Raw genomic sequence first — 21,897 nt, 5'->3', positions numbered from 1 at the left:
ATTCTGAAATTTTTCAGTTCAGATCTATTTCACCTAACTCAATGGCAAATAATCCAAGGAATTTGGAAATAAAATTCAAATGTGGGAAAAAATTTCACTTTTATTATGAAAGTTCATTCACATTACATGCGTGAAACCTAAAACTCCAAAACTGTGTGATTAATTGACAAAACGACTTACAATAATCATTACGTGATGCTGTAATACATCACGCTAATACTGATCAAATAGTGAAGCAGTTACAGATTATGAAGAAAAAAACTAAAAGATGGAAAAAATTGAGAACAGAAACAAATGATGCAGTAAAAAATAACAAAATGAAAGATTCCATAACAAAAGTTATTCGATAAGGTCAGTGTCTCTTGATTTAATTGTAATAAAAAGCAAATGCTCGAACTTTGAGTCACTTAAAAGACAAAATAATTGTTTCACATGGAGTTAAAATATCAGTTCTGAAAATTTAACGCTTCGGTAATTATTTACATTTTAAAACTTGAATTGAAAGAGTCGATTGGAAGAGGCCTCTGGTAAACCAATTTAAAAGAAAGGATAAAGGTGCCGACAAACACGGGTAATTTACATTACCTGAGAAGGAATGTATAATCAATTAATAAGAAGACGTGTTTTCCTAAAATCACCTGTGACATCAGTAGAAATATGTTGTGTGGACTTCTTGAAAAATGATAATTAAATTTCTTGCCGGAGGACATAAATTCATTCCCCATTTCATAATTGCTACAATATTTGAAGAGGGGAAATTCAAAGTCTGGTAAGCTCTATTTTGGAATAAAATTGGGCATTACTGCTTTTTCACTTGGAGGAACCCAGTCCGGTAAATGGTTGCTGAAAAAGTTTCAGAAACGTAACGAGGGTATCGCCTTAAAGTTGCTGTGGACTGTAGCTGTGAGTTTCATTAAGGCAGCATTATTGCAACCCTTTTGGCATCCTCTTCATTATTCGATGCCATTTCAATTCACAATCAAAAATGAATTTCTCTGTTGAGTTTATTTTTTGCTTTTCAAGCATCTGGATTACTTTTTTGGATTTCAGTTGTGCCGTTCGTGATGAAACTCAGTTAAATTCATCAACCACCTCTTCATCAGCACTTGACAGAGAAATTTTACACAGGAAAAAAGACCATGGATTGTGATTTAGTGTTTTTAGTGAAAAATGGCACTCACATTGTTGTACCACTGGCAACTACTATAAAAAATCACTGATAGTATTGGAATTTATGAAAAACTCAACGTTCTTTAATATTTATTTTTCAAACATGTTACTACCTATCGTCACCTTCAGTGGATCCCCAGCCATCAAGCTCTTGAACCAATTACTTCTGTCCCATCTTAACGCCCTCTCTTACCAAATGTTTCAAACAAACGATTGTCCAAACTTTGTTTGAAACACTTGGAAACAAAGAAAAAGAAAAAAGAGACTGAGAATATGAAATCATGAATTCAGAATTTGACAGTCTGGAATCCATAAAAAAAAAAGATAGGTAATTTCTATAATACATTCGGAAAAATATTTCATGCAAAATACTAGAGTTTTCGAAAAGTTCTGACAAGATCAATGATTGAAGTTTAAGTCAATTAAAGTTTTTCAAACTTTTACTCATGTGACAAAGAAAAAAGATATTTTTAGACTGAGTTTGATGACACAGGATCACAATGTATTAATTTGTATGAACTTCGTTCTGCGGCAGAAAGTAATCAATATTCAAATTTTTCTAATATCTAGAGTAATTTTTCACTCTGGTATCATTGAAAAAAGAAAAACTGATGGGAACTATGACATTCGATGCAGTGCATAGAAACACCCATAACCATTGGGAAGGATGATATTTCTACGGAAAACAAGTGACGCTCTGTTGTGTAAAAAATTGTCTTCTTTATTTGCGGATTGCAAATATTTGTACGTAGAGCTACTAGGAAAACGGAAAAAGGATGTGTTGCTTTGGTACCTGTTTTTCAGAAATCTTACTCGACTCAAGACAAGAGGATGGAAACAGAATAAATCTAATATTGCGGCTTTGGCCTAATTGCAAGGAGCCAGAAGCTTACTCATCCAACTGTTTTTTCTTGTTCGCTCGCTGAATCATCAATTTCTCCAGATATTGTTCTGAAACAAAGAGGCAAAATTTTAAAGGATATTTCTCACAGAATGATACTCCCCGCCCGGCAAGTGGTTGCCTGAAGTAGATGCGGAAATGTTGTCACAATGTAACTGCCAAAAATAATGTTGCGGCTACGTTGCAGCAATGTTGTGGCAATGTTATTTTTGGCCGTTGCCGGACGGGTCTAGATCAATTTCTCTATAAATATAGAATTTGTGCTTCGGAAGGTTAAGGTTGGTTACAAACATTTCAATCCTTGGTTAGATACAAATCCACATTCACAAGCCATTCGTATCGGAGGCTGACAGCAGTCATTTGCTTGTAATTTTCAGTGGCAGAAAGCTGATTTCCAGTTAGTTTCAGTGAAGAGTATCCAAAAAATTACAACATAATGGTTTGTTAGTTTCTTAAAATAAAGTACCTAATACTCTTTTCAAAATCATACCCCTCGCTGGTCTGGTTACAAGCTCTTAAGCAAAAATTATTGAAAATTGGATACTATGAATTTCATTGAGAAACCACGAGGTAAGGTAAAAATGAAGCATCAATCAACTCATTGATGAAAGATAAACACTTTCGATGTTCATATCAACTCACTGTCGACAAAGGCACGTTACGGCTAAAATGAATATGGGTTTGGCTCACTTTCAGGCACTGACACCTACCTCTAGTCCAAAATTAAGAACGATATCAGGTGCCTCACACCGTTGGCAAAATGTTGAATTCAATGCATTAAACAAAATAAAAATTATTGTGGGTTTTATTGGCCATCAAATACAAACTCAAAGATCGGTGAATAACTGCGTTTACCACGCGTTTCTTTCCCCTATGAAGCACACGATTTGGAAGCTTGAGAAACACACTGAGAAAATGATTTGGTTGTGAAGCACAATTATATTGATTTAGAGTGAAATTGGATTTGAAAGAACATTGATTTTTTGGCAACTAAGTAGTTAATAACTTCAAACACAGGAAATGGCTGATCTCTCACTGAGAGGATGACATAAAAATTCACCATCCGCTTCCTGTACTGAAAGGAAATATGTGAAAACATATCAATGGCTAAAGTTGAAAAATGCATAACTCAGATTGCGATGTTGTTTTGTCTCGGTTCTTGTTTTAATTTTTCCGTGGAAAATCAACCAACAGTTTCTAAAAAAACTTTCTGTGAGTTTCCTTCTGTCATTCGTAAAGAAAATCTTGCAGAATTGCAAGGCGACGTTTGAGATATTTTTCCTTGATGAAAATAAAAAATAATGGGGGATTTTTAAATTGAGAAGCTTTTCTTTTTTTGCATGTAGCCATCAATAGGTTTGTTGTGATGCTTGATTTCTAGCACTGTCTTGTTGTTCAAAGATTGAATGGCAACTTGGACTTCAATATGCTGTTTAAAACTTCTTGTTACAGCACCTAACTTAAAGCCAGAAAAGCATACAGCTAACAGGATCTTGCCATGTTTCCACTGTGGGTTTTAAAACAAGACAAACCGCGCAAGTTGCTAAATGAGGCGCTGAGTGCAAATGGGGAACTTCTCGATTACAGAGTTTCAGAATCTTTACTATTAACTCGAATATTTCGGAGGAAACCAACGAATGGGTGCCTTTTCTGCAGTTTATTGATTTGAGCATTGTGAAATCATTTAGAGTATTATTTAAAAGCTTCAACGAAAAATTTAAGCGTTTCTAGTTCCTACATGAAATGTTAGGAAAAACTCGGGGACAACACAACCAAGAAGTGCCCTTTCTGCACTCAGGCCTAAAATTTTTGTTTAAAATTAGTGCACTTTTACTTTTGAGGTATTGCACATTTCAACAATTCATACCTGTAATCGAGAAATCACCCACAAAAAACATTACGCACCGGTGAAAAATATCATACAAAAGCACATTCATTTAAAATTTAAGAATGAAAATAAAAAAAAAATCCATCCAAGTAATAACTCATGCTTAGACAAAAAAATTCATGAGCAAATGCCTGTTGTTTGATCCTACAACTATAATAAAAAAAGTGGATTAACTTACAACTATTGGATATCTGTAGCCAACTTCCAGAGCAGTTCAAGCATAATTTCAACTAAAACTCCTCTGAAATCAAAGCGGCATCGTGGTTCAATCCATTCTATTTTCATTCAGCTTTTCTTCCTCTTGCAGAACTCGACAACAAAGGACACGAAATATAAATCACTTTTGCTCCCCCCCCCCCCCAAAAAAAAAAAAAATCATTTAGTTATCTCTAATCAGATTGATGGAGGATAAACCTGATTTAAAGATAGGAGTTCTGTTACCTACTGGCCCTCAAGAAAGGGCAATTCTGAGTAAAATTGACCCCTCCACATTCTCCGATAATATCTTCATTTTCTGATACCCTGACTCCAAAATTTTCGAATTCCCTGACCTTTGAACAAAAGTTACGCTCAGATTTTTCCTTTTCATTAGGCTGACTTTTGCTAAACGCTGCGCAGAAAATTCCCTGACTTCCTCTGAATTTCCTGACTTTACAGGTTTTCCAAACTGCCACAAATCCTGCTCCGTAGATACATTGCAGAGAAAATTTCACAGATTTGTTTGTTTCCATTAAAACGTTGTTCTAATTGCCCGTTAAAACGTTATGGATTTGTGAGGATCTGAGGGGGACATTCAGGTAAGTTTACTTATTTTTTCCTTAAGAACAATTTTACTGGAAAACATCAAAGTTAGAATGCACGTTCTTATGGATTGCCAACAAACTGATGTTTTTATAATTGGCTCATGGGTTGCTGAAAAATACTAATTTCTCCCACTTAACTGCTTCCAGGCAAGTCTATATTTTGCGTGCTAAAATACCGGTGGGATTTCTATCTACGGGGATACAAAAATATTATCGTGAAATTTTCAGAGAAAACTCTGCTAGGTGTCCAATACAATTGATTGCGAGCTATTGAGTTATTTTTTTTGCCAATTCATGATGAAATTGCATCATGATCCGACAATTTTAGTACCTTGGAATTCATACCTCAATTCTGAGTTTCTGTGAACTATATTAAAAAGGATCTCTTGCGGATGGTCCCAAGTAAAAAAAAAAATCGAAGCTTGATGAAAAAATGAGAGTTTGATTCTATCAGAGTTTAGGCAGAAACAATAGACAATAAGCGGTGCGAGTTTCCAGTATTTTTGACTGCCTCCCCAGTATCTTGCTAAACGCATTGCGTTTCAGTGTTTTAAAAATGATTGAAATATATTTCAAAGTGGGTAATTTTTAGATCAAATTTAAAAAGCTTTGTGAGCAGTCTTGTTCCAAGTTACCAGAAAGAAAAATTAATTAACCTTCTTTAGAATCCATCCTAACCGATATGACATGATAAATCACTGCATTGCACTTTGAAATAATATCGTAAGTAACAGCTCAGGTTTTTCAGAAAAAAACAGTCCGAGTGTGAATTGATGTTTTTGGCAAATTTAATATAACAATGATAGTATCTTGAGAGCTGGTGTAAACAAAGAAGTAGATATTGTTTTTTTTTTTTCATGGGAGTTTAAATGATGTATTATGAAAATCATCACATAAAGGAGAAAGCATATCTCTTCTTTTTACGGATGATATATTTTGACATTAAAAGAATCTCAATTTTGTTTCATAATTAGGTTAATAGCTTTAATTACTTTGAAGGTATTTTTTCTAATATCTTAAGCGAAAAATCGGCCTCAACATTATTTTTTAATTCTTGGTAGATTTGTTCAGTTGTTTTGTTTTCTTAGAGCTCCTTATAAACAGTAAAAATTCAAGAGAATTTGGAGCTTTTTCTAATATTTACATTGTAAATCCTTTAATAGGAAACTGGAGTTCACTGTGAAATACAGTTATTAATAATTTATGAGATAAAAAAATGAAATAATCTTTTCCCCTCGCTAAAGCTTATGAAAAATATATTGATGATCGAAATTTTTTTTCTACAAAATACATACGCCTAATTCATGAGTTACATAAAATTGAGAAATACATTCAGATGCATACTTTGAATGAAGCAAATAAAATGAAATTCTTTAATAACAAACTTTTTACCCTGAAAAATTGATTGTCGGGAGACAAAGCCTTCATCATTATTTTTTCACTAACCTTAATAAAATTAGGTTTATCTGAAAGGGAGATGCGATGTCAAGTTAATTTACTTTAGATTGTTAATTTGCTAATTGTTCCTCATTCTTCTTCATATTTTGAGGATTTTATGATCATTCGATCAAAATTACAGGGGGTTTTGAATCTTCTCAGTTTGGCCATCTAATGGGCAAAATCACAAATGAATCAAAACACCAAGTTATAAAGTAACAAAGATTTATTCAATATTCATTCTTGTACTGAAAATAAGGAGATGAGAAGATAGGGGAAATTAAAAGTAGTCTTATGATACAAAATAAAAATTTACAAAGTTAAAACTAAGCTTCAAATTAAATTAAATTAATGTATATCAAATTATTCCAATCAAAGAAGCAAAGAGTTTTCGGTGGCATGGGAGCTATTCTGAAATTGAAAGTCAGGAAAGATAAGTTACCTACTCCGTAAGCAGTATCGAATAAGTTTGCACGAATTTTTCACAGCCACTCGCTTTAAGCGCAAAGCATTCCCGATCCACGGTGCTGATTTAGTAGAATCACACGTAAAATGACCTCCAGATTCAGTAGTATCTTGATGATGGCAATAATTTTAACTTAAAGCTATTTCTACTTGAAAATAAAAAGAGAAGAGACAGACAGCTTACATTGATTAGAAAGACAAGTGAACAAAAGTTCTCTCGTCCTTAGTTTAAACTGAACAGAAAACTATTATACCGATTAAGTTTGGACTTCAGAGCAAAAACAATAAGAATGAAAATCAGTTTAGTAGGTCCGTTATGCAAATTGTAAAATTGCGATCGGATGGTTGCTGTTTACGATTAGCAAAAATTAAAAGGATCCTTCCAACTTCCGAACTCTAAGTTTTTCCATTTGATATAATCCAACATTTCACCTTTTGAAAACGACAAAGATTGATGTCATTCACCGCTTTAGTGCATGCCTCCATGATGTAAGCCTTCACCTTAGATTATCAGACACTGATGCACTCATTTGCAATGGTTGCACCAAAAACATCACAGGTAAAACCAAGGTGGCAGAAGCCTTGAGATGCACAACTACGATGCCTTATGTCAATCATTGCATTTTGCAAAAGGTGGTACCTCTGTTAATGCCAGAAGTAGAAAGTTAAAGTTTTGACGATGGTAACATTTTTCGCAAAACTACAGGATTCAACCACTAAAAATTAACACAAGCAGTTAACCAATTCATGTCCACAAACAAGGTTTGTGAATTATAGGTTGAGATAGGCGAGAAAACTTTCAATTTATGGAAGGCTATGGAGGCTTCTGAAATTAATACAATATGAGGACAACTGATCTAAAGCTGCAAATGAGGAAAACTTTAGTATAACAATTCATGTGTCTTTTTCTTTCCTTAGAAATTGGTTTTCATTCAAATGGGATAGTCAAAATAATCAATGCTTACTTAGGTATCTTTGTTCATTTTGGAGGAACTGGATTATTCTGGATGATACGATCCAAATAACAAATATCTTTCTCTAATGGTAGACAATCGACTAATTACTCCTCGTTGGCGGATAACACCTCAAAACGGTCAACTCATTAACCAATGGGGCTGGAACTCTCTCCGTAACTTCTTTTTTCCTCTTTTGTTTTTTTGTTTATTCCATGTTTGCATGATTAACTCTTTACAGATTTTAAATAGTTTTACTTTTCATAGATTTCTCGTTCTAACGACTAAATTAAGAGGTCCACAACCATCTTGCAACCCTTCACTTTAAAATCTGAATGAATGGGAGGAGAGAGGAGGACTCATATTGTAATAATGAAAATATTTTATTTTTTTCCCGCGATAAAGCTTATGAGGAGTGACACCATATTCCTATAATTTAAAACAAAAGCTGTCGACTGCCAAACATAGATGGAGAATGCCGTTTATTTTTTCAGGAATCCGAGACAACATTGAATAATCACCCAAATAATAGCTACGATTGCTGAAAGAAATGGTTGCTTAAAAAATTGTAAGTTACTAGAACAGCTAAGAGAATCGGAAATCCGTACTAAGGCAAAGATTTGAATAGAATGAAGGATGATTAATTTGCACTTCCGTCATTTTTCCATCGAATCATTATACCAAAAAATAACAGTTTTCATCCCAGCGATGCCAGCTATTCAAAAGGGTCAGATCTTTCGCTTTCATCCACAAGTTCATTGTACTTGTGAGAAAGAAAACCTTACATAATTCGCTAAGAGAACATTATCTTTCATAAGCTAAAATGCAGTTGGTTTTTAAGGAAGTACACAAGAAGAGAAAACACTAGGTGAAGTGGGGGTTTTAAATATAATACTTTCATCTTCATTCTTGTTGTCTTTGTTTTAAGAAGGAGTGTTACAATTTTTCTGTTAGCAGTAATTTGAATTTCATTCTATATCATAGCCCGACGACCTTCATTTTTTTGGCTTTCCTAGTAGTTTTTACCGATTCAGAATCTGAGGTATCGGTTTCTGACTCTTGCGGGAATCCGGAATCGAGTCTTATGTCGGTTGGTTCTGCTGCAAAATTGCCAGACGCCCGCGCTTTTTCAAGCGTTCGAACTACAAAACAGAACAATGCACCGATTCTCAGACATTAGCATAAAAATAAACTATGCTAGAAAAATGCTACGCAGTTAGAAAACACAGTAAAAATCTTCGAATAATTGCAAAACTTCTGCCAATAAAATGTGCACTCTCTAAAGAAACTCTAGATACTTTTTCTTCAAAATTTTCCAAAAAGTTTTATCTAGAGCAGCTGGTCTTGAATGTTTTGGGTCAAGACGATTTTCCTATTTGTTTATTACCTTTTGATTTATTTATTCATTTTTTAAAGCGCGGAAAAATGCAATACATATCAATATTAATAGAGCAGGGGAGCATTATTTCGATTATTTTTTTTGCGGCTAAAAAATAGCTGAAAAGCCAATTTTTCACATTTTCAGCAAACGGACAGATTTTCAGAGACCTCTTAAGACTGCGTTGTGGACCACATTTAATCCACCACTAATTTAGCTTCTCTCAGAATTTCAACAAAAAATACTCAGCTTTCTTGGAAACAAAAAATACTCAACTTTCTTGGAAATAAAAATTTTATCGGAAGGAATTTAGCACCGTTCAAATGCACATACTGCGTTCTTTGCAAATTGGCAGGCCAGCAACATAAATACACCTACTACTTAAAAAAATTGGGTCCATGGTATAATTATCAACAAATATTTGTAAGATATAAGTTTTGCTGACATTCACCTGCCTACATTAACTTTTATCATACAAAATCCCTCGCGTCATTTGTTACTCAATGAGTATTTTAAATTTTCATGATTTTAAATTACTGTGCATGGAAAGAGAAATAATATCTAATGTCTCCAAGATAAAATTTTTCCTATGAAAATGGGATGCAAAAGAAGCAGTCAACAAGAGCAAAAACTGAAACAATAAAATATGACGTAGCCCAAAAATTAAATGAAACCTGGAAGAAAACCTTTCAAGTTACTCAATTTCTTGACTTTCCCTCTTTGTCAAAGATGAAACAGAAACAACGTTGATTTTCATACCAAACATCGATAATTTAGGGATTGGTGATTTTTACTTATTGATCGTGCTGAATTCAGCAGCTGTTTTTGTCTTAAAGGTGATGGTAACAAAAAGAAAAAACTCTAACATACAGTACTTTGCATGAGAAAAGCCAGCTCATGTGTCGATGGCCAAGACAAGAGGATAAAAAGCTGAATGAAACTGATAAATAACTCAAAAGATGAGGAAGAACATTAAGGATTAATGTCCATCTTACATCTTTTGAAAAATTCCAGAAGAGAACTATGATAAACAAAATAAATAAAAAAATAAAACATTTGAAGAAAATATTAATGACAAGAATGCATCGACTCTAACTTTTCACACAGTTGCTGAAGAAAATAAAAAAATGAGTTCCGTTCCAATGGTACTTTTCCAATTTTCTCACTAATTTGGAAAATTTCCTGCCTAATCCTGGCAAGAGAGGAATCTTATTGCCGAGGCCATAATTCTCAGATAAATATAGTGCATACAGAACCAGTAACTTGTGCACATTTGTAGCTCCAGCATCAATTTTCTGATTCATCACCACTACCAAGGAAACTTGCGATCGATTAACGCAAATGTTAGAGTTAGAAATTTTGACATCTCACATGTTTGAAAATGAACAGGTACATGGGACTGGGTTGTATGAAAACTTTAAAACTGAGCAAACCATCCTCCTTCTGACTCTTGGAAACGGTTCAATATCAAACACTGAAAATTAATGATTGTGACACAATGCATTTTTTTTACTCTATCTTTAAAAATTACCTTCAAACACATTTACACTGTTTCTAAAGAGCAAATTGTTTCCTGGGATCTAAAAGAAAATTGCAATCTAATGAGTTGCAATCTAATAGAAGGTTTAGGTTATCAGAGTAAAGGGAGGACATTATACACAACAGAAAAAATAAAATAAAAATGTTACATACTTTGAGATTCGAGGAGAGAGTTCTGTCTTTTGAGATCATCTATATCTTGCTGGTGAGCAGAGTTTTTCCGCCTCATGAACTGAATGTAATCAGCAGCTTTCTTGAGGATCTGAGCTCTACTTGCCTGCAACGCAGAACCCTAAAATATTACCTTACCAGTCAATAAAGAAAGTAACCTGAAAAATTGTTTTAACTTACCAGTCATTTATTTAAAACAATTTTTCAGGCAGATTATTTAGTTGCATTGATTAATGACAAAACACATCAGTTCCCTTTCAAAGCCCAAATTTTACTGGCAGGAAACTTCCCGACTTTTAACAGGATGGAATGAAACAAACAGGAACAATCTACATGCCGCCTCTTTAAAAAGAGCCTGTCCACTTGACGGACAGATTTACTGTTAGCTTTTTGCTTGTTCACTGTACAGGGGTGAGGTTGTGCTTATTTATATACTTCATACTTCATTATATTATACTTCAATGTCACTTGAAATAGAATCTACGAGAATTTCAGATTGGTGACACTGAACTTCAGTAATTTTTTTAAAAAATCTTGGAAGCTTCCTGAGCTTCCCAAGTTGTCAAAATCCAAAGTCCTGAGCATGTAAGCACATTTACTAAAAAGTTGCATTTTGACGCTTGGGCAAGAATCCAAAATAAAGACTTTGTCCGGTGAAAATAATACAGAAAAAGAGAGGAATAATTCTACTGTCGAAAATTAATGTTTAATGAAAAACGTTTTTCGTTCACACTTAAAAAATATCTGAAGATTGTTGTCTCCTGCATGAAGTAATGTATCCTGTCAGTGCTGTTTCAGTATTTCTACAAGCAGTTTATTTTTTCATGGGTGAACCATTGCACAAATTTGTCTGGAAGTGTCAGTATCTTTACCCACAAGTGTAGAGAAAAACTACTGGAAATAGGCAAATTAACGCAATGGTTGGCTGATAAAAAAAAAAAAAAAGTCACTAACAAATACTTGAAAAGCGCAATCCAAATAAATTTTTTCCTGCGAGAGACAAACAAATATATCAAAGGCCATAACATAACCTTTGAATTTTCTTTATTTGCATGATTTCCTTTAGGAATTCAGTGTATGTATAGCTCCATATTCAAAGTTTTGAATATCATGATAATAAAAGATAATAAAAACTATGATGTAAATATTATGATGTGTTAAATAAAAGTGGAGTCTCATGAGATACGTGCTGCTGTACTAAGGAAGAACACAGTATGACCATTTGAGAGTTGTCAAAAGTCCCTGGGTAAAATTTGTGTCTTTGAGGAAAGTTATTCATATTTTTCCTTTGAAATTTTCGAATATTTTAGATCAAATTACGAACAAAACCGTCTGAAAATTTTGAAGAAAAACATTCGAAATTTTCCTGATAAATTCTGCTTCTGTCGAAAGAACCTGGCGACACCTAAAGGCTCATACGGCGTTTTTCCATAGGACGGCAGCGTGAGTGACCGGAGAGGAGTAAGGAGAAAATTCAACTTACAACTTTTTCTCCTTGCAAGGCTGGAACTGAATCTCTTAAGCTGCTGAAGCTATCTTTGATATGATCGCGTCTTTTTCTTTCCAAAGCATTATGATGGGCCCGCTTCTCCGCCTGAAAACAGATTTTGCATTAATAATCTTGGATAGAAATGGTGGTGCGAATAGTATGACATGCTGGCGCAACTGTAAATAATGTATATTTTAATTACTGTATTCAACAATGTTTCCATGTTCTTTTGTTTTTAAGTTCTAATTGTCAGAGAGTAAAGACATTTTAAATCTAACTTTTTAGGAATACAGAGGAATTTTGACTACTCTTAACGGTTGGAATTGAACCTAAATGATCAGAATGCTGGAGAAACCATTTTGGGCGAAATAGAATGATGAGGTTACATGCAATTGACAGGCCACTAGACAAGGCACGAATTTAGGCATTCTGATGAGTCTTCTCACTTCAAAATTTTGTGTGAAAAACGATTTGCACCATTTCTTAAATTAACTTCAAACCGAGATATTAACATTTCCCGATGCATATATTCATACTTTCTTTTCATGAAAAAAACATATTCTACTTCGGTCTAATTTTTAGTTACTCATTACTTTCTTTTTATATTTGATTAAATATAAGCGCCCTATTTTTGTGCTCCAACATAAAAATGCAATGAGTGAACATTTTGTAATCATAAGCGGAAAAAATTGATGGCCCTTCGACTTTTTCAAAAAGGACTTTACTTTTTGAAGGAGGAAATACTTTTTTTTAGGTCTGGATGCAACCATTCGTGTTTTTTGGAAGTCCGTGTTGCACACACAAAAAATTGCAGGCGCTCTGGCTTTCTTGGGCAAAGCGTGTGACTGCGGCTGATAGTTCTCAAGGTTTCTTACATTGCATTTACAATGATATTTAATATTAAATTCTCGGAATTCGGATTGTGAAGCACCATCCCAGCGTTGCCAAATGGTGCACATCATCTGCCAGAAGCATTTCCAAAAAGGTATTGTGAATGTCGATCCCGCAAATCACAACCGATGAAATTTCCGTAATTTGCGCTTCGCGGGCGAATTGCTTGTGATGAGACTTAAACTTTTATCAGAAACCAAGCGAAAAATCTTCGAAAAGCGAGGGAAGAGTCAAGAATTATTATGTGTAAAAAATATCTGAAAAGTCAGGGAATATTTAAATCCGAGAAAACTTGTCACCCTGCAAAGAGCGATGATCACGATAGGTTGTGATTCCGCTCTTCTTTTCTTATAACAGTCCCGCAAACTCACTATTTGGCAACGCTACACATACCGGAGATAGTGTACAATTGATAGAACAGTTGTTCTCCAGACGTCCATAGTGCATACACAAAAAACTGCGGACGCTTTGGTTAGCTTATGTTGACACAACGTTGGGCTGCAGTTCTTAGTTATCAATAGTTTTCTACCTAGAACCCCCCCCCCCCTCCTCCGACAACTTAGCCTAAGGAAAAAATATTTCTCTGGTATATCTTTGTAAATTTGTATTGTATTATCTCAACGAAATTGTTTGTATTACTTAGTAAGTAGAAAACATAGAATAAAAAAATTAAAAAAAAAAAAAAAGTTGCATTAACAATCGTGTTTAGAGTGAAATCCTCGAAATTCAGACGAGTCGAGTAGCACCATGCTGGTGTTGCAAAATAATGCGAGATGTGAAAATGTTATTGGTAACAACTTTCGGGATTGACATTTGCAATGCGCCTTTGGGGAAACGCTTTCTGTGGAAAATTTGCACCATTTGGCAACGCTACCATGATGCAACACGGCTCAACTCCAAGAATTTGATTTGCATAGTAAATGCGATTGGATGGACCGCTCCCAAACCAATTTTTGGTTCTCACTCTTCATCAAAAAACGATTTCAAGAATAGTATACATAGTTTAATTTGAACAAATCCTACAGATACAGCCCAAGAGAAACTACAGTGGGATGCAATGAAATTTTATTTCGACAAAGCTCAGACTAAATTTTAAGAAAAAAAAAAAAAAAAAAAAAAAAAAAAAAAAACATTAAATGCATTATGAGGAGAAATGAATGAGCTTCTTTGAAAGTTATTAAAACTCAATTAAAAAGACTAAGCTGCAACTATTGATAAAAAATTGCTGGAGATTAAGAAATTTAAGTACTGTACAAAATCTTGATGGTGCAAAAATAAAAGCAGGGATGCAGATAGTTCACGGCCACACGGTTGTGCAAAAAACTGCAACGGACAAAAATTCTCCTTGCACTTAAAGGAAACAGAAAGGCCCACAAGTATTCAAAATGAGACTTGAGAATATAAGAAAAGCGGGCATGGGGTTTCTCAAGAAAATACCTCAGGTGTTAATTAATGCTAGGACTGATCATGACTGGTTAGTAGGTATTGCATTTTGTTAATATGCAAGCAAACTGGCAGGAGTTTAATAGTACGTCAATCATTACTCCTCCCACACATACAATTAAGTTTTTACTTTCAGTAGTGATATCTCCTCCAATTCTGGGCGAATTAACAAAAAAAAGGTTAGTGCCACTTCATCACGACTATTTTTACAATGGAAGACTATCCACAAGATCAATTCTCTCCACATGCCTTTAAAGATCAAGCAAAATCTTGCAAACAATGAACCTCAGACAAAGATGATTTAGGTTAGCTAAGCGGACATGATGAGTAAATCTGGAAGCCGATATGGACACTGCTTTGGTGATCTTTGATCATTCAATAATTAAGGGTTGGTGATTAATTGTGAATTTAGATGGCTAAAAACTCCGTCATAATCTATGTTCCCTTGTTCCACCATGACATGCTCCACTCGCTTTGCTGAAATAGCTGAGGCTAAGCAAATCTTGTTAAATGTGTTATTCAAATGTATTTAAAATGATGAAATCATTATGATTAAAGATGTTTCAGTGAAGGTTAACCTCTTCCACTGGCTTGCTTTGAACAAATCTGCTTTGTTGGGATAATTTTTGAGCGAAATACTAAGAAAACTTTTATTTGAGGGTGTATAGCCTGGTAATTGAAGAGAGAGAGGACCGTTGCATTTTTTGCGCAGATCAAAGAATCCAGGGGTGCAGAAAGTTCTATGCCTCACATTTTTTGAGGCAGCCTTTACATATTTTGACGCTGTCTCCACGTTGCAGTCCACTCAAGACTGACCAAGATGCAACACAATCTTCATTGCAGAAAAGAGTGAGTTGCAGTTTCCTTCGCAAAAGTAACACATTAAGCAGTTCCCTTCCCAAAAAATGAAGCTTTCAGCAGTTTCCTTCACAAAAATTAGCCCTGCCGTCATATTTTTTCTCCTTTACGGCTGCATTCACATTTGAGGGGCTTAGAGGACAAGGCGCACAAGAGCAGTTTTTGTTATTTCGAAAATACATTTTTTAAGTTTCAAAATTACATGGATCCTTATGGAGGAAAGAAAATTCAAACTGACTTTTTGATGCTTGAAAACTGGAATTTGGGAGCGAATTTTCCACAGAATATGCAGTAAGTCTAGTTTTGCTTGAAATCATTAATCTCTCAATTTTTTCAAAAACTGCACTTATGCGTCCCGCTCTCCAAGCTCCTCATTTCTCCTGCGACCGCCCGGTCGAACACTTTCTGCACCCCTGAAGGAATCATCCTACAACTAGAGACTCCACTTTTCTACTGATTTTGCCGTGTGCACTTACAAACGAGTTGATAAGCAGGGAATGTATGCTTGCTGAAGAAGATGTTGTGAAAAAGATGAAAAGAGGAAGAGAGAAGAGAAAAGGATTCAACTGAATTGAATCATCCAGTTTTTATTCATACTGGGCGTATACAACTTGATCGTTCCTCTTATAACGGAAAATTCATTAGGAAATTTTGCTGGGTGGGCTGTGAGTGCTTTATTGCAATGACGTACACATGACATCTCAATACCTAAAATCGCCTCCAGAAGTTACAGCAGTATAAAAGTTATCAAGGAATATACTAAAACATGGCAATTCATGGGGGGAGGGGAGAGGGAGCTAACTAACTGAACTGCTACAGTGGGGCCTGAATGGAGGTTCCCGGGCCATCCTTCCTGAAATTGGCATGAAACTTAAAAAAAGTCTGGACAAAACCTAAAAATCTGTCCCGATCCAAGGCGCATGACGCAAAAACGTCATCATGGCCCCATGGTCATTTTCCACTTATGTCTATCCAATACTAATTTATTCCCCCAGCCCTTCTTTTCCCCAATTTCCAGACCTCCCCCCCCCTCAAATTCGGAAGAGGGGGCAGGGTGGAGTGCAAGGAGGTCTAAGACGAAAGCTCAATACCTACCGAACAAAAAAACACAAAGAGGTTCAGTTTTAACTAAATATGGTCTGAAATTGACTACTTCAAGATTCTGACGGGAAAAATTCCACCGTTTGAATCAAGAGCTGCGTTTTGACAAATTTTACCGTTATTGAAAAGGGGAAGTTTCCTCCAAACAAGAAAAACAGGAAAACCTCATTTTATGATATGAGCCAGTTGTTTCTATAAGCCATGAAATTTCGTTTTTAATGAGCGAGCATAGATTCTGTAGAAATTAACCATCTGAAAGTTGTGAAGGATTTCTGTCCACATACTGAAATCTGTGAGCAGTTTGCAGATATGAGTGGGCATCACCCCCCCCCCCCCTCCCCTCTCCACGGAGCAGCCAGCAATCTTACCATTGTTTCAGACATGCAAGGGGGATAATGCTACCCAAAATTTTTTCCAAGTCAGAGAATTAAGGAAAAGTGGGGCGAGTTTGAGATCGACTAATAAGTTAGAAGGGAATTTCGGGGAGGGGAAATTTTGATCCTAAATCAAGTTCTTTTTTGCATAAAGCAGGGTTTGATGAGTTTTCAAAGGAGGAAGTAGGTAGGCAAAAATAAGCTGAAATTGGCTTCGATTCTCATGAGATAAATTAGGACACATTAATTTCCACCGCTCAAAGGCAGAAATGCTGATTTTTCAGCACACCTGGGAACCCCTGACACCGAGCGGAGCCTTAGAGTGCAGAAAACAAGCCTTGAGAAATTCTTTTCATAACCAGCAGCCTGATAAGTGTACGGGGTAAATTAAGATTGCTACCTCAATACCTAACATTAAATTTGAAATTGAATGACATGTTCAATTAAAATTAAACATTTTATTGAATCCACACTCATTTCACAACAGCCATTGTTCCACCTGGACTTATTTTCCCTTTCTACAACTTATCAGTTCTATCACGATGCAATTGTCTACAGAGGGGTCTTAGTTGGTTAGACCTTAATTTTCATTCGACCGATGACTTCCATTGGCGGCTTCCGACAGTCCCTTTGTATGAACTCAGAGCACAACAAAAACTTATGGATACAAGATTGATCGACTCAGGTTAGCCAAAAGTTGTAGTTCAGAAGAACTATCTTCAGAATACTCCTATCATTCGATTGCTAGACATTTCCCTGACTTGGTTCTCAATTCTAGGTTCTCTCAATTCAACTGAATTGACTGTAAGAGATAGTTTAGCACACATTTTTAGCACACAGAAAATTTGATTTTCTCGTTTGTTCAGATCAAATGACTTTCGCTGCTGTGCTAAGGGAAGATGCTAAATAAACATTTGAATGTTGCCAAGTTTTGACCAGAGTGATGACCATTTGAAGAAAATTATGAGCATTTTTTCTGGGAAAAACCTTGGATGAAATTGTAAGTAAGTGAAATTCTTTGGAAAAAATTTACTGGTTCTTCTGAAGTCACATTTTATCCGGGGATGCAGAAAGTTCTTGGCCTTCCCATTTGAAAAACCCTTTTTTTCCCAGAAATTTCAAGGTTAGAACTCTAGATGTATATTTACCCAAACTTCTAATTTTCAAACCCCATTTTGGCAGCCTTTCCATTTAAGCTTGACCAACTGACTGCTATACGCTCCGTCACATGTTCGAGAAGTTTATGTACCTCTAGTTTTAATCATGGAAATTCAGAACGCACAAAGGACATTTTTCCTTAGCACAGCAGTCCCAAGATTTTACCAGAGAACTAACCTGAGTTTATAAACCTTGGATGAATGAAAGGTAAGCTTTGGATGAAAACCTTGAAAACCCTGTTTAATCCCACATCCACTTCAAACTAGTGATTAGAAAAACTGAAAATCTTGATCTTTACCGATGGTGGAGGAGGACTCAGCTCAGCTGATGACCAGCTCTGTGATTTAGACATCCCTATCACTTCGTAAAAAATGTTCCAATTTCACTGTTTGAAAGAAGAACCATGATTACTTAAGGCAAAAGATGTCCAAAAAGATGTTACACAGTTACGGGTGGCTAATTGATTATTATTTTATGACTCCTTCAGGCGATGATTTTCAGTCCAGCAGACAGGCTTAATCAGGGGTACAAATTGTTCTTGACTATGCGATCATGACCGAATTTTGGAGGCTGACTTAGTTCCTTTTTTTTCTACTTTTCCTTTCTTTTTTTGCAGGTTTGCAGATTTTCAACTCATGTGGAACAATACAACTATGGCACACATCCAGAAAGTGAAAAAAACTTGGATCAGCATGCTGTCTTGACCTATTTGTGAAAACCCATCACATTGCAGAAAATTTCGGAGGCCTTCTGGAAAAGTGTGAAGGCCTAGAACAATCTGCACCCCTGGGCTTGTTCATCAAGTCCAAAAGTGCTTATTATGAATTTATTGGTAGTAAAGTTTATAACATCAAAAGATAGGAATAAAATTAATAGCATTAGATTTTTCTCATCAGTTGAGAACTAGGCTTTCAAGAAATCACATGGGAGAAATTTTCTGATGCAATTACTGTAGAAATGTTCATTCAAGCATGCTTTAAGACCTAATTGACTGGAATGACTCTTAAGGACCACATTCCATTTTTAAATTGTCCAGTCACTTTAGTATGTCAGCGAGGCATACCAAAGACTGCTATTGATTAAAGGCTATCCTGAGGGGTAAAAGTTCCTTGCTTGACGACCTAACCTATTGCAGATTTACGACTGCTGTTACGGAGGACATTAACAGAAATGAATTTTTGATAACTCAAAATAGTGGTAGCTTCTCACTAATCTCTTTCTCGTTCGTCACTTTCAGTGTAATGAGTCCTCTGACGCTTCAGACTAAAAGTAATAGGGGTGATACGTCTATTAACAGTAGAGGTTAGCCACTCCAATGTGACTCCCTGACATTACAAGTGCTCATGGTTTGGTCACTGGACAGGCAGAGAGTCTTTTCCTCAGAAATTTTTCCTCTTCATCAGAGATTAGGTTCTTCCAAAGACGTCTAACGACTTCTGATTCCACAGACTTCTAGACTTTTAACAATTTCAGCAACATCTTTGAACAACAAGCTGGACACTCGTTTGTCATCTCCCTGTGCAGTCATGAGAGTTCCGCTGCAGATGGTGCTTAGTGGGGAGATGAAAGATAGAATGAAGAGGCCATGACTAAATAAAATTGTAAATGACCACAGCGGATCTTCAAAAGTACCTGAAGATTTCATTTTCCTAAGAGAAATATGTGGCCATTAGACCATGGAGAACAATGATCTTTGGGATGACCTACATTGCAAACTTCTCGAAAGGAATAAATCAGATACTTACACTTTCGATGTCTAAATCCCGATCGTCGTCACTCATTTTACACTAGAACTACTTAAAAATAAAAGGGGAATAGTTTACACGATGATTTTACAACATAAATTAATGGGGGGCTTTATGCTACGCACGAGACAGCCATGTTTTGTTTGAGAACAGCCACCTCGCTCTCTCGACCAATCAGCATCGATGACAACAACAACAATCAACTAATGCTACAGTGATGGCAAGTCTACTTAAAATGTTGGTATTTTTACTGTAAAAAGCGCATTTTAATTCAAACAAATGTTGCTAAAAGGCAACTTCACCAAAGCGCGGGATGGTTTTTTTACGTCCCGCTCATACCGACGTATAGAAGGTTGCGTTTGCTCCTTCCTTTAAAGAGCGCGAATGCGTGAAAACCATTGAATGGTGAAAACTATTTTATTTACGTACTGAACATGGGTGGCAGACCCAGTCACTTTGAGTGGGGGGGATCCCTTCGAAATTTTATAGCATGCGGCTTGAGTTCTCTTCTATCCTGTCCCTTTCCTCCTCAATTTTTTCGGGCGAAACAGGGGGGGGGGGGGGTCGTACGCCCGCAACGCCCCCCCCCCCCCCTTGGATTCGCCTATAACAACAAGACAACTGTCTTGGAATTGATGAAAGTTGTAATTAATGGTGATAGAAAACTGAGGCTCCAAAGTTTTCCAAAATTTAAGCCATCTGAGGGGCTTGGAGGACAAGGCGCATATAAGTGCAGTTTTTGAAAAAAATGAGATATTCATGATTTACCTAAAGTAAAACTAGTTTTAGTGCATAATCTGTGAAAAGTTTCCTGAATTCCTTTTTTTAAGCATCCAAAAGTCAGTTCGAATTTTCTTTCCGCCATAAGGATCCATCTACTTTCTAAACTTCAAACACGCATTTCTCAAAATGGGTAAGGCTGCACTTATGCCCCTTGTCCTCCAAGCCCCTCATTTTAGAAATGAATGAATTAATACTGAGGAGGCGGGCCAATGACCTCATTAATGCGGAAAATTTCAAAGGATACCTATAGCTCGACCCTCTTAATGAGGCTATCCTCCGAAAATGTTGAGCTGTAACATTGTACACTCGTTCGAAAAAGTACTTGAGGCAAGGATAAAGATTTGGCGACACAGCAATCAAAATGTGTTTTCGTAATCTCATTGTCAATGAAAGGTTACAAGCTTCAAATGATCTAAAATTTGTTCACATTATTTTCTGCTCCTATGAGATACTCATCCTTAGTTCATAAGAAGTTTATTTGGATTTTCTTGGTACTAGATTTTTTAAAATATCAATGGCTAAATGCGTATTTCAGTTGCAACATAGAAAAATATTTACTTCCCTCAGAGAGCAGGGTTTCACTAACCTCCTAAAATTTTACAAGCAATCTACAATTTAATAGGAGGCAGACTTTTAGTAAATGCAGCATGGCCCATGAAATGGCGAGTTTGAAAAAATCAGTGGGATGCATCAACTTTTTGAGGCACCATGATGGCCCTGTTTCCCCAATCTTTTGGGCCGTGGCGCTTGGGCGAGATAGAACACTGTCAAGGACATCTTATCAAAATGATTTCTTGTAATATTGCGTACTTTTTTAGAATAGGGGAAGAAATTTTACAGAAAATTTGAAAAGGAACTGATGCTGATCAGTAATCCGATTAAAAAAAAAATGAGCGGAGATTTAGGTACAACATTCCAATCTGAGGTACACACTTCTCGACTTGAACCATCAATATGTTCTTAAATATCCTTAATTCTTTCCACAATTGGGTAGAGCTAATATTTTCTGGTTCTTAAATTGGTAGGAACATGATTGGTGAATACTTTGATTTGAACTCTTCATCCATGTAGATTTCATGTACTTAGAAGTAAAAAATAATAATATTTCGGATGCACCCAGCAGCCCCAGCACACAAAAACCCTGCAAAACATCATCGAATTTCAAAGTAAAACAGAAACATGATTCATCCGAAACGTTCCTACTAATTTTTACTTTGTGTACTTTCAACTGTTCCAACCCAGGAAAAAATGTAAAGGTGAGTTTTAATTTCTAATCTGGAAGAAAAACTGCCAGAAAAGTAGCAACATCCATATGGTGCAGTTTTTGTCATTTTTAAAACTGTTGAATTA

At 35.8% G+C, this 21,897-nt stretch overlaps 1 protein-coding gene across 6 annotated transcripts; it reads right to left on the bottom strand.

The window, feature by feature from the left end:
- Positions 1–82: 82 nt before the first annotated feature.
- On the bottom strand, positions 83–20,017 carry LOC109041416 (protein max). 6 transcript variants are annotated; one of them, XM_072301914.1, is made up of 6 exons: positions 19,765–19,921; positions 18,318–18,404; positions 12,189–12,299; positions 10,688–10,826; positions 4,138–8,759; positions 83–2,121 (listed from the first exon to the last, which is right to left on the bottom strand). In XM_072301914.1, exons 2-5 carry the CDS (start codon positions 18,369–18,371, stop codon positions 8,596–8,598), a joined length of 468 nt encoding a protein of 155 aa, XP_072158015.1. In that variant the 5' UTR covers positions 18,372–18,404; positions 19,765–19,921; the 3' UTR covers positions 83–2,121; positions 4,138–8,595. The 6 variants fall into 6 exon arrangements, with proteins under 6 accessions (XP_072158015.1, XP_072158016.1, XP_072158017.1 ...); XM_072301915.1 differs by having other exon boundaries at positions 10,688–10,811; positions 19,765–19,920; XM_072301916.1 differs by lacking the exon at positions 18,318–18,404 and having other exon boundaries at positions 19,765–20,017.
- Positions 20,018–21,897: the final 1,880 nt, after the last annotated feature.

This window comes from Bemisia tabaci, chromosome 6, assembly GCF_918797505.1.
Source record: "Bemisia tabaci chromosome 6, PGI_BMITA_v3".
Lineage (NCBI taxonomy): Eukaryota > Metazoa > Arthropoda > Insecta > Hemiptera > Aleyrodidae > Bemisia > Bemisia tabaci.
This window is presented reverse-complemented; position numbering and strand designations above follow the sequence as displayed.